The 12,233-nt window shown below is 37.6% G+C and overlaps 1 protein-coding gene across 2 annotated transcripts in view; it reads right to left on the reverse strand.

The window, feature by feature from the left end:
• The window catches only part of WNT4 (Wnt family member 4), a 208,080-nt gene that overhangs the window by 80,986 nt on the left and 114,861 nt on the right, over nucleotides 1–12,233 (reverse strand). The window contains exons 1-2 of one of the 2 annotated variants that reach the window (XM_044061885.1): nucleotides 6,053–6,172; nucleotides 1,330–1,565 (exon numbers count right to left, since the gene is read on the reverse strand). In XM_044061885.1, the coding sequence (XP_043917820.1) occupies nucleotides 1,330–1,453 (124 nt within the window). In that variant the 5' untranslated portion in view covers nucleotides 1,454–1,565; nucleotides 6,053–6,172. Of the gene's footprint in view, nucleotides 1–1,329; nucleotides 1,566–6,052; nucleotides 6,173–12,233 lie in introns of those variants that run through there. The other variant, XM_044061884.1, reaches the window with a different exon arrangement.

Here is a 12,233-nt window from a genome sequence, read left to right on the forward strand (position 1 = left end):
ACAGTGTTAAAGCTAAAATCAGAGGGTGTTTGCTATTTATAGTTATCAATACTGTAATATTGAAACTAATGTGTGCATTCATTAAACCAAGTGTATTTTGCATTATTTAACAGGCAGAGGGCTATCTGTGTTACAGACTCATGTGGCGGGGTATGCTCCCAGGTGGTGGGCAGGATTTGCTGTAGCACACCTGGGGTGAACTTTATCCCATTACTGAACTTTCAGAAATCCCTTACTCATTTTGTACATGGAACAGTGATGCTATGAGAGTATCTGGGTTTTATTTGTTTGTCTGCGTGGAATAGCTGCTTTAAAAATGCTGTTTGCTCTTATAGGCTGCCATACGTAAAAATGCTACACTTCAGTAATGCCTAACTTTCCTCCTGTATCATGCATTTCTTAGTGCCTCATCCTTTTTTTTAAACCAGTGCCTCTCAGTCACTGTGTGTCATGAACTGACTCAAGCATTTACTTGCAGTGTTACCTGTGATCAGTGCCGTACTTGTACTACTGGCATAGCGATCTGAATGACAACTATAGGGAAGAGGTACTTACTTCTCATACCTTACAAAGGTGCATCATTGGACATATATTGTCTGTCCACTCTGGGGCAGATTACACTGGCTGTTCTGTTCTATTACATTCTGCAGTGAAGGGCCGGATGACACTGTGATACTGGTATGTCTATGCACATAAGATAACAGGTATGACATGTGCTATGCTTCAAGAGGTCCTAAGTCAGGGAGGTAGAAGAATGGCATGATATTGCTCTATCTGGACAATGTAAGGACAGCAGAGGCTATTGTACCAGCCATTTGTGAACTCCAAATTGGTATAGGCTGTTTTGGCATGCTATCCCACCTGTATGAGCATGTAACAGTGATGGTTCTATGCTGTCCAACCATGATTTGAAGCAGGTATGCAATCACAGAGGAGTGTTGTAGCAGCAAAATTAGCAGTTCTGAACTGAGGGGTGGAAAAAAACTACACAGTGTCATCTCTCAACAGTCAGTGTTATTACTGACATACTACTGAATGCAAAGCTGGGAAAACAATGGTACCTCTTAATATGTGTTTGGTGTTTGTGTTTGTGGCAGCAATCTACCTTATAGTCTGAAGACAGGGGACACATCTTGTGAATCTGTGCCAGACTTTCCCAGATGTGTGTTTGTGCGTGTGTGTGTGTGTGTGTGTGTGTGTGTGTGTGTGTGTGTGTGTGTGTGTGTGTGTGTGTGTGTGTAGACTGGGCAAAAGAGTAATGCAATAACTGATGCAAGTTTATGTGCCAGCATTCGTTAGTTACAGTTCATATTAAAACATTTGTCCTACCTTGTGAAACAACTTTCCCAAAGACAGGGAGGGTGTCAAGTGTGGAGCAGTTCCATCGACGGTTGCGAAACTGATATTGGCATTCCTCAATTGCTAGCTGTGCTCCCCTCCTCACAGAATCCATCACCTCTACATTTCGTTTACAGATCTGAACCTGTCGCTGAATTAACCCTTTCAGCTTGTCACAAGTTTCTTCTTCAGAAATGCTCCCCACTGATGATAGTTTGGCCAAGTACCTGGAACAACATGAAATGAACCAGCCTTTCATACCAGATAATACATAAACAGGGCTCTCATTTGTGAGGATAATCAGAAACTGTTCAGTTTACAGAGATACTTAAAATTTCAATATTCTTTAATTACCGTTTACAATCATTTCACTGTAGCAGAACCATGTTTATAATTCTAAAAAAAATGCAACAATGTGAATTTTACGGATTTTGTCAACATGATGGATGTGTGACAAAATCAGAATGGTCTCTGAGTGTGTTATGCCAATGTTGTGTGATTTTTTTAAGTGCCATGTAAGGAGCTCTCCTATGTTTCTTTTCTTGTCCTATACAATGTTGTTGAAATTTAAAATTATATATCATAGGTTTATACATAAGTACTAGGCTAACTGCTCTTGTGGGCCATTTTAAGCCTAGCTCATTTTCCGTTTTAAGGTGAGAATCAAACCCTGTATTTTACGTTTGCAAGGTAAACACCTTAACCATTATGTCAACTCCCATTCCTTCCAAAGAACATGGTTCATATAATGATGCTCCTGTCTACTACAGTCAGTTTCCTTCCATTACATCATAACTACTCTGGTTTAAAGGTAATTACTATGCTAACAAGCCTTTTTAAGTATAACCATGTTTCCCAAAAATGAGAATCAAACTCTGTACCTCATGTCTGTAAGGTAAAACACCTTATCCACCATACCAAATCATAGGTATATCAGCAATCCTTATGAACAAGCAGAGAAAGCAGATATACTAATGCAAAAGTAAAGCCAAATGTATAAGGCTTATGGCTGAAAAATGGACATTTGCTGGACTGACATGTCGTGGCAGTCATGCAGACTTTAACCAATCAAGTATACATATAGTGTATATCCTCTAATGAAACCTTACAATTTTTTAAAATATATAAAGCAAAAAAGCAAAATGCACTGAAATAAGAGAAAAACAAAACAAAATGCTTTATATATTCAGAAGAGGTACACTGAACCATATTCCTTTATGCCATTGTAGTTCAAAAGACTGACCTTGACAGTAAACATTTACTTGCCTGACAGCTGCTTGTTGCCTGTATAATTTACGGATTACATAAAAATTTCTAGAAGCATCAGATTATGATTCTAGGAATTTATGGCATTGCACTGCTGTAGTTTATGTCCTCATATCTAGTAGCAACAGACCACGATCTGCTTGTTTTGTGATACTGCTCCACAAGAGTTATGACTAGAGATAAGTAGCAATAATGCCTGACAGGGTAGGTGTCATAGGGGAAATAATAGGCCTCCAGTGTCGTAAGGCCTGACACCATAAGTAGAGGGCCTCCTCATCTGTCACCCATGTAAGGTCTATTATTTTAGCAATACTCCACCACTGGGTGTGGCTATTGCATGTTTACCCATGGATGGAAGATTTGCTCATCAGGGTGAAGCCCATGAGATTAAATAAAGCCAGTTATGGGTACATTCTGTAGGCTGTCGATCATTCTGTTGAACAGCAGTTGGTTTGCTGGTGTGTGTGCAGGTATGCAAATAAATGAATTGCATCCTTTGTGGAGTGGAATCAGGAAGTGCAAATGTTTCTGTGAGGTGGGAGGATGTGTGATTGCATGTTAGGGTTAGAGGAAGGGCTAAGTAAAGGGACACATTTTGTGGTGTGTGTGCATTTGCTGGTTAAGGCTGAAGTAATGCTTAGGTAAGGGGATAGATTTAGTGGTCTGTATGTGTTTGAATGTTTTAAAATGTGCGAGAGTTCATTGATCACAATTTGTTCAACACAGTGCAGGTTCTTGTTGAGTGTGTCAAGTGTTGGTTAGGTTTAGAGTAAGGGTTAGGGGATATATATACTGTTGTGTGTGTGTGTGTGTGTGCGCGTGTGTGTGCGTGTGTCTGTGTGTGATGTGTGTCTCCATGTGTCTTGTGTAGTGGTACTGTCAGGAAAAGGTTTTTGTAAGTTAATGTGTAAGGTTATGGTTAGAGGACATGGGCAGGGGATCATGTTGATTTTCAATTTTTTTGGTTAATTTGCATTTCAAAGTATTGCTAGCAATCATTTGTTTATTCTTGTTCTTGTTTATGCACTTCAACATACAGGACTGAAATCATCCTGTGATCACGACACAAAAGACTGGATTATTACTATTATACAATGACACTGTTGACACTTCAGCTGTCTTCTGCCTCCTCTGTTGGATTCCGATGTACTGCTCATGGGTGTTGCAAATACATGTGCACGTCTGCGCAGTACATCAGAGAACTGCAAAGGAAGAGATGGAGAAACAGCTCTTTTCTTAGAAGTATTTCTGTTGTGTGCTTGTGTCTTCAAAGTAAGAAGGAGAAAACACAAACACACAATACAGGCATTTCTAAGAAGAGGGCACATTCTCTGTCTTTTCAATACTTAGTTTGTGTCTGTTTTTTTTTGTAAATATTACAGGCAGTATGATATGTCCGGCCACTGAAGTCTTGTTGTGCAGCAAGACTTTCATCTAAGAGATATGTTCAATATACAATGGGCTCGCTGACTAATGCATCCAATCAGCATGTATATTTTTGAGCAATGAAGATGCTTTATTGTCTGATTCACTATAATATTCACACTGGAGGGGATTATTGGACTTAGACAATGGCTAAAGTGATACTTTGGTGGCTGCAAAACATTTTGTCTGAGTTTGAAAATTTTTTTTATGTTTTTTCATGTTCTAAAAAAGGAGCACCTAATATTGAAAATTAGGAGGAGCATTAATATGTTTTATAGAACAGTGGCAGGAGTTCTCTGTTGCCAAGATTTCTTGGCCATTTTTTGTTTTGCTTTTTAGCTTTTAACATTTTTGATAATAGTGGAAAATCATAAAGTTGGATTTCTTTTTTCATTTTCCTTGACTTGCCAGTTTTGAATGCAAGAATAACGGCATAAGGGAATCTTATGAAAGAAAATATATTTTGTTTATATATTTAACATTTGTTGACTGGGAAAGCCAACTAGGACAGAGCTTTTTTCAGCAGAGGCCCAGGAATAAATGCTCCAGATGCATGTCTTTGGAATGTGGGAGGAAATCCACAAAAATGCAGGGAGGACATGCAGACTCCACACAGAAGGCACTCCAGCCGAGAATCAAACCAGAGAACCTCTTGCTGGTGAGGCAATAACGTTAACCACTGTGCCATCCAAAAATGAGCCACAAAGAGTCATATGAGTTATAGCTGGATACCTGATTAGATGTAGCTTGCATTGATTTCAGTTTCTTCATTGCAATATTAAAATGCAGTCAAAGCAGCAGTTGTAGTTGAGGGCAAAGGTCTTTTATTTTTATATATTGGTTGTTATGCAGGTATATCTTTTTTTCATTTTTTTAATTTATAATATATTTGTATGGGATTACTGGAGGATTAGGGAACATATAAGGATCTGAGTAATTTGCTGTGACAAAGTTTGCCTTCTGGTATGGGGATCTGCAATTACTGCAACTGATTTTTTTATGCAGAGTATGCAGAGTTGTAGCAAAAGGGAGAGTGACTTGTTATGACAGCAGTTTTTCTCTAATCCTGCCTTGTTGATTCTATGTTGATGAGTTCTGATAATTATGTGGCAAAGTGATATGAGTTGTCTCACATTCCATTAAATATAAGGTAAATTAACTGCAGACTAGCCACGAGGCTCTACCGGAAAGGAAAACAAACAAAAAAAGGTCCACATTGAATTATATGCACCTAGAATATTGTTTCAGGTAGCTGTCCATGAAGCAAATTCCTTTGTCAGCAGTTTCATTAAACCCTTATCTGTTATTTTCCCTTGCTCAATGGTTAGCACATAATTGCACCCCCCTTGTAATCTCTTTGATATGCCATCCTCTTTCTGTTGCCACCTTCATTCACTGTTTTACTTATCCAGCTTATATGTTCCTAGTCTCCATTTTAGACAGAGAGATTACAGTGCAAAACTCATCCTGTCTTAGCTTATTAACACCTTGGAGCTGTGGAATGTTATACACCTGGCATCCTATACATATATTTATATTCTAGAGCATATTCTGAAAAATTAGGTTAAAAAGTATAAGCCAAAGAAATATAATTATCTTGTGAATAAATGCTATTAAAAGGATACAGATGGCAAAATTATCAGTAAAAGGTCTTCTTTAGAGTGATAATAGTACATTCACAGGCTCAATTAGCACAGAGGATTAGGGAAAGATCTGTTGATGAGCTATTTTCTGTGGTACAGGGTCTGATTCCCCAGTCTTCATTTGCCTACTGTGTGACCCTGAACAAGTCACTTAACCAGATGGTGCTTTGGGACAATTGGTTATCTGGACTAGGCTTCTTAATGATCCTCTGGTCTGCATGCCTATTAACTGACTATGAATAATGTATGTGGGATGTTAAAGACAGCAGAGGCACCAGTCTTTGAAAACAATGTGGTTCACTATGCATAAACATACAGCATGCATGTTCTCTCCAAAATAGAAAAGTTACATAATTTAACAAAATGTTTAGTGCAAGTACCTTCATCAAAGTCCAGTATAATTGTGTTACAGATTCTTTCAGAAAACTGCTTTGCTCCACCTGAATCAACATTTTCAGAAAATCTTTCTTTCAGGAATTATAGAAAAATATACCGAACAATGGGCCTAAGCTTGGCTTTGAGAACCTAGGAACAATAATAAGGGAACAGTAAACCAGCATCACATCAGATAGGCTTAAATGCACTCCATCACAACATCAAAAATGCTCTACAAAAGCTCCCTGCCTAACTCTCTTTGGGCATGCCATATATTCAAATATCACATTGGTGCAACCCGTTTTCCACGTTATCCAATTTCTAGTTCATATCTACACTGCCAGTTAGTAATTGAATCACTACTGTATATCCATCCATCTACAACCCCTTTTTCCTATTTTTACACATAGGATTAGGGTGTCACTTCAGCAGTGACAATCACCTAGAGCCAAGGTTCATACCGCCAGGTATCTAGCTCTGCCGTATATATACTTTTTAAATTTTGTTCATATAATCAATAATTTTTCCTTCATGTTGTACTACTTTTTCTATCTGTCTGGGCCAGTGAGGTTCAGATTTTCCCTATCATTTATATACTTGGCTCTACAAAGTGAAACACTATAAAGAGCTCAGCCAATGAGTTTGGAAGATCTACATATACTTAGGTCTTCTCCTACTGCAAAGTCTCACATGGAGCAGTTTGGTACAGGCTGCAGTTCAAAGGTTAAACAATGGCTGACAGTCTAAGAACTATTAGCACCCTTAAAGGTAACATGCAGTAACTAGAGTCTCTCCAGTACAATTCAGCAATAACGGGGCAATTAAAAGATTAAATAAAACAAAGACATGACAAAGCTTTTGAAAGGCTCTAACCTGGAAGTCGTCCTGCGTTTTGAAATTAAGTGACTAATAGTTTCCAGTTACTGCCAAGAAGGTGAATTCACAAAGCAATTACATAATCATTTCTATGGACGGAAGAGCCCAGTTACTGTGAAGCTTTTATTGATGAGTCTGCATACATTATGTACAAAAATATAAAAAAGCCAGGGAGTGATCATCAGAATAAATACCCACTAAATTAAGCTGATAGCATTTTAGTGTCTATCACTTTTCATGCAAGGGTAAAAATGGTCCTGCAGAAAAATGGTTGAAATAGTGTGGGACTGTGGGTTTGTGGAAAGTGCAAGTGGGAAACAAGAAGCATTGACCTTTTTCTAATTTTCTAGTAAAAAAATTACAGACAAGGTGTTTTTATATAGTCTGATAGTCATGCGTGACATGACTGATCATGCATGTAAATTTTATAAATGAGGCTCAGCTATGTCAGACTCACTGCAGTGACATGGAAGTTTGAGCAGGTAGTGGACAATACAAGAGGGGATGCAGAGGGTGGCCTGCAATAACCCTAATGTAGTTTAGATGGGCACAAAGAAACTGGATATTAGAGATGTCACTGTAAAAAAGTGATACAGATTACACTGGACACTTAAGAAATGGATTTGTGGAAATGTATGCACTTTCTGTAACATCTCCAGCCATTTGCTATAATTCAGCCCAGACATGTAACATAGCTAATAAGAACATTTGCAGGATACTATTGCACATTAAAGCTGCTATGGCTCATTAATTCTACATGCACTTCCATCTCACAGCTGTAGCTGTAAGCACACTACACAGAACATCTCCTTCTCTGTGGATGCACTCAGTAATATAGCAGCAGTATTGCAAAAAGCAGCACCTCCCAAGCTAATCTACAGGATAGCAAAGAGCTCTGTGCTATAGGAGTTACACATAAAATGTATCAGGGCATTCCGTTCTGGTGTTTAAGTTTAATAAATGCTTAACCACAGTATAAATTAAACACTACTTTTATATAATGAAATTGTGCCATTAGTGTAATTTCAGAAAGTGCTATTAAATAGTGTATAGTTTATTAGATGTTAAATGAATAATTATAGACTTTCCAAAATGCATTAGTGAAATCAACTCATATCTATGAAAAGAAAATATATATAAGCACATCTAACTGCCTTGATGGCTGACTGGCTACAATGTAGATTACTGTATTTACTTTAACTTGGACGCATTAACTCTCATTTTTACAACTTCTTTTGTGCTCTATGTATAACCCATTTTGGTTATGGCTTTTTTGCAAGCAGCTTGTTTCTGTAATACTCATATTTAAGTCTGTTTATGTTTTGAACTTTGAATTTACTGATATATCCTGTCTACCCAAAAAGAGGCCTTCTAGGTCAATGGAAATCATTTGGGTAGTACAAATAAGTAAGTAAATAAATCTGTGCCTTCAAATGCCCTAGTATGAGAGAATATGAACCATTTGATGACTGCTATTTGATACTCGGCTGTCACACTCAACCAGCCATAGTGCTATGAGACAAACTATAGAAACATACTACCAATGACAGAGAAGTATCACTAGGCCTCCTTATCCTGCCCTCTCTAATACAATATCATTCACATCATTAACCAATAAGCTGAATAACTCCTTTTCCTGCTAGAATGGCTTTATAGCTATTCCTATATTTTTGGATTATAGTACCTTGATTTATTTCCTGGTCTACTTCAGGAAGTCTATGCCATGTATCTGGAAGCCTTGCTGTGATAAAGAATACATCTTGATACCACATTGGAGTATCCCTCTCTGTTTTGTCAAATTTTATTTCATGGTTCTTATATAGCTCCAATGACAGATGCTGTCTTCTTTGACTTTGCTAATTATTCTGAGGGTAATCCTTTATTTCATTTCCCCTTTCTCCCCTCTTCTGTATCAAGCAAAATGAGTTACTTTAGACTTTTTCAATTATTATCTTTTACAGATGCTGGACTCTTTTTATTTTTCTTCTGTTCAAAATCTCCATTTTGCCATTGCCTATGACTTGTATTAAACATGACATTTTTGAAAAGTGACATAGGTACATATGTAGTAACAAAAAGAAAAGAAAAGAAACCATAAAATAATATCCTTTGTTATTTTCATGCAGTATTTATTTATTTATTTGTCTTTTTTATTGGGAAAGTCCAACTGGGTAATATCCATTTTCAGCAGAGGCCAGGGAAGAAAAATCTCCATTTGTTTAACATTGCATTACACTTCATTCCAGGTAAACACAGAGTAGCTACATTTTTATTTACATTTACACACATACCATAGTTCCATTAATACCCATGTGCAACTTAGTGGATTGTACAGGCAGCAGTTATATATAAAAACATTTTATCACTTCAGTGAGAGATTGAGAGTATTCTGTTTAAGGTGAGTATTTGGAGAGTACTGTACAGGCAGCACAAAGTCTTAACCTGGCGATGAGCATGTGCAGGACCAGGATTGGCTACAATGTTGTTTAAGCAGTGCTTTAAAACTATTGAGTTTGTTGGAGAGTTTTATTTGTGTTGGGGATACTATTCCAGAGTTTAGCAACGTACTGAGAGTAGAGCAAATCTCCTGCAACATTATTTGACTTATTTGTGAATAGTAAGGATCTGTTACTAGAATAGAGGTCCACTGCTGGATGGTAGGGCAGTAGTAAGTTTTGTAGTGCAGGGCATGTTTCTGGATGATGAATAAGTTTGTGTGCTGTAGTTGGTTATGAATTTGTTAGGTAGTTGTGCAGTTCAAGCCAGTTTAATTGCTTTAAGCTATGACAATGGTCGGTCCTATCTGGGAGATTGCTGGCAAATTTAGCTACTTTATTGTAGCAGGAGGCAAGTTTCTTTCTTTTAGTATTGTTTACGTTTGTTAGGATAGGAGTGGCATACAAGAAAGTTGGCAGTAAGAAGGCAGTGGCTAGAGTTTTTCTTGCAGTATTTGCAAGGAATCCTTGATTGATCCTACAAAGGGAGCTTAGTTTCTGGTAAGTCTAGATTTAATGGTGTGTAGAGTATATGCTGGTCATATTTGAGATTGTCATCTATTATAACATCTAGACGTTTATTGTGAGTTACACTTTCAATAACAGCATTATTTGCTGACTTTATGGTGAAAGATTGCTTTTGATTTTTGGGAACTTTTTGAGGTAAAAAGCATTAACTTAGTTCTCTTGGTAGGTGGTCTGATTCTTTCAGCCAGGTTTCTACAGAGGAGAAAGGTTTTTAAGTAATGTCTTGGAGCTTATTTATTGTTGCAGCTGCACATATTAATGTTAACTTGTCTGCATACTGAACTAAACTGGCATGGTGAGTGGAGGTGTGGAGGTTATTAATAAATATATTAAACAGGAGTGGACCCAGGATGTAGCCCTGAGGGACACCTGTAGTAACTGGTTGAAAGGATGAGTAGGTTTGTTGCCATTTAACAGCTCATTGCCTTCCAGATAGGTAACTAAGTAACCATGACAAAGAGTTTTGTGAAAGTCCTGTTGAGTAGAGTATACATATATGTTTTCTTTTTAACAAAGTTCATTCATTCCAGCATTACATAAATTGCTCAATTCCTGCAAAAATGTATAGCAGAGATCTAGTTAAGTGTCATGGGCCCTGTTACAAGATGCTTCAAGTCCATGCAGTGAATTCATTTAAATTTACCACTGTTAACATTATGGTAGTTTTTGCTGTGCACTGTAATCAACCCCACAATCAAGGTATTTAGTGGGGTCATTATTGAGCAGTGGTACACAAGCAGTATGTCACCTCCCTATGTATTGTGAATGAATTCTTACTGCCCAGAGGACACATCTCTCTTTACAATGTACATAAAAGTTTCTTGTCCAGGAGAACCCCACTCAAATGTTCTAGACTGCCAACACTCATTGTCCAGAAGGAATCACTCCTGGCTCCTAGTGTAGTAATAATAACACTACACTGACTCAGTCTGATACACCATGCCTACTTGTGGTTTACTGCACTGATTCCTGAATAAACTGTATTATCACTTTGCCAGGATGCATGCCACAGCATGTCTGGTGTACCCAGCAGCAAGCAAAGCATTCCAGAATGCAGTGCAGTGTAGAGAGAAGATCAGACACAGAGGAAACACTAGAGAAGTGGTACCCCCATACCACTAGACAAGAATTGCACACACATCTTGCAAATACAGACAGGCAGCACTGCGCTGTTGCGGCCATTGCTCTAGGCTGGCTGCAGTAATATTATGATGAGTGGCAGGCCACAGCTGTACACAGCTCCTTCAACTGTGAATCAGAAATTGTGATCAGTGTGGCAGAGTAAAATGTTGATTTGTATTCTGTTAGATGGAATTTTATAGCAAAACACAGGGTAAACCCTTAACCAAGTTTGTGCTATGAAATACTGACTGGGGCAAGTATGAACTGACAATAGCTCAGAGAAATCTATCCCATGATCAACTAAATTATTTTTTCCATTTAAAACTAACTTGAAATATATATTAAGTGATGACTCTGTCTGATATCTACAACATGCAATGTCACAGTATGAATCAAAGCTTTTTAAACAGACTGTATATGAGTGTTTTGTTTTCCACAAGCACTAGAATTTATAGAAATGGCTGTTTAGTTGTATAGTTATACAAAATTTCTGTAAAATTTTTTTATATCAAATGCTGAAATCTGGTAATACATGGAATATGCTGTCAGACATCAAGTGAAGGTATGTGACCACCAGAATAAAGCATACAGTTCAAGCATGTGTCAAATGTCAGAAACAAATGACATCAGCTGGAGACTTTGGCTTAAGAGTGACTGTAAGTGCACATCACGACACAAGCCGTGATGCATAGTTAGAAACGAGGCAGATGCTGTGATAAAAGTAAGTTTGTCTTAGTAGATGGAGGACTGCTCATCCCATCTCTCTATTTAGATTCATCTTTTCTGTTTATATGGCTCATATTTTTTTTCAATTTGCCAGATGTTATTTTTTTTTCACTTGATTCATTCCTCTTGTTTAAAATTTGTCTGTTATCTTTCAATGTGTGCTGTAAATAGATCAGTTCATTCTTCCTTTAAATGTGTATTTTTTATGCTGTGTGATTCATCTGGATGGCTGAAATCCACATTTATGAAAACTACAGTGATTTGTTGCTAATCAGATGCTTACCCCATCCCTGATAAATATGATCCATCTTATTCTGCTCTGTTTAGCAGTTGTACTTTCCTTTGATAACTCTGAGGCTCACCTCTTATAATGAGTTTATACTACTGCAACATTCCAGGGCAGATTGCACAAGGCAGAGCTCTGAAAAGCCATCCAAAG

Source organism: Protopterus annectens, chromosome 2.part0, assembly GCF_019279795.1.
Source record: "Protopterus annectens isolate FY-2018-M chromosome 2.part0, PAN1.0, whole genome shotgun sequence".
NCBI classification, from domain to species: domain Eukaryota; kingdom Metazoa; phylum Chordata; order Ceratodontiformes; family Protopteridae; genus Protopterus; species Protopterus annectens.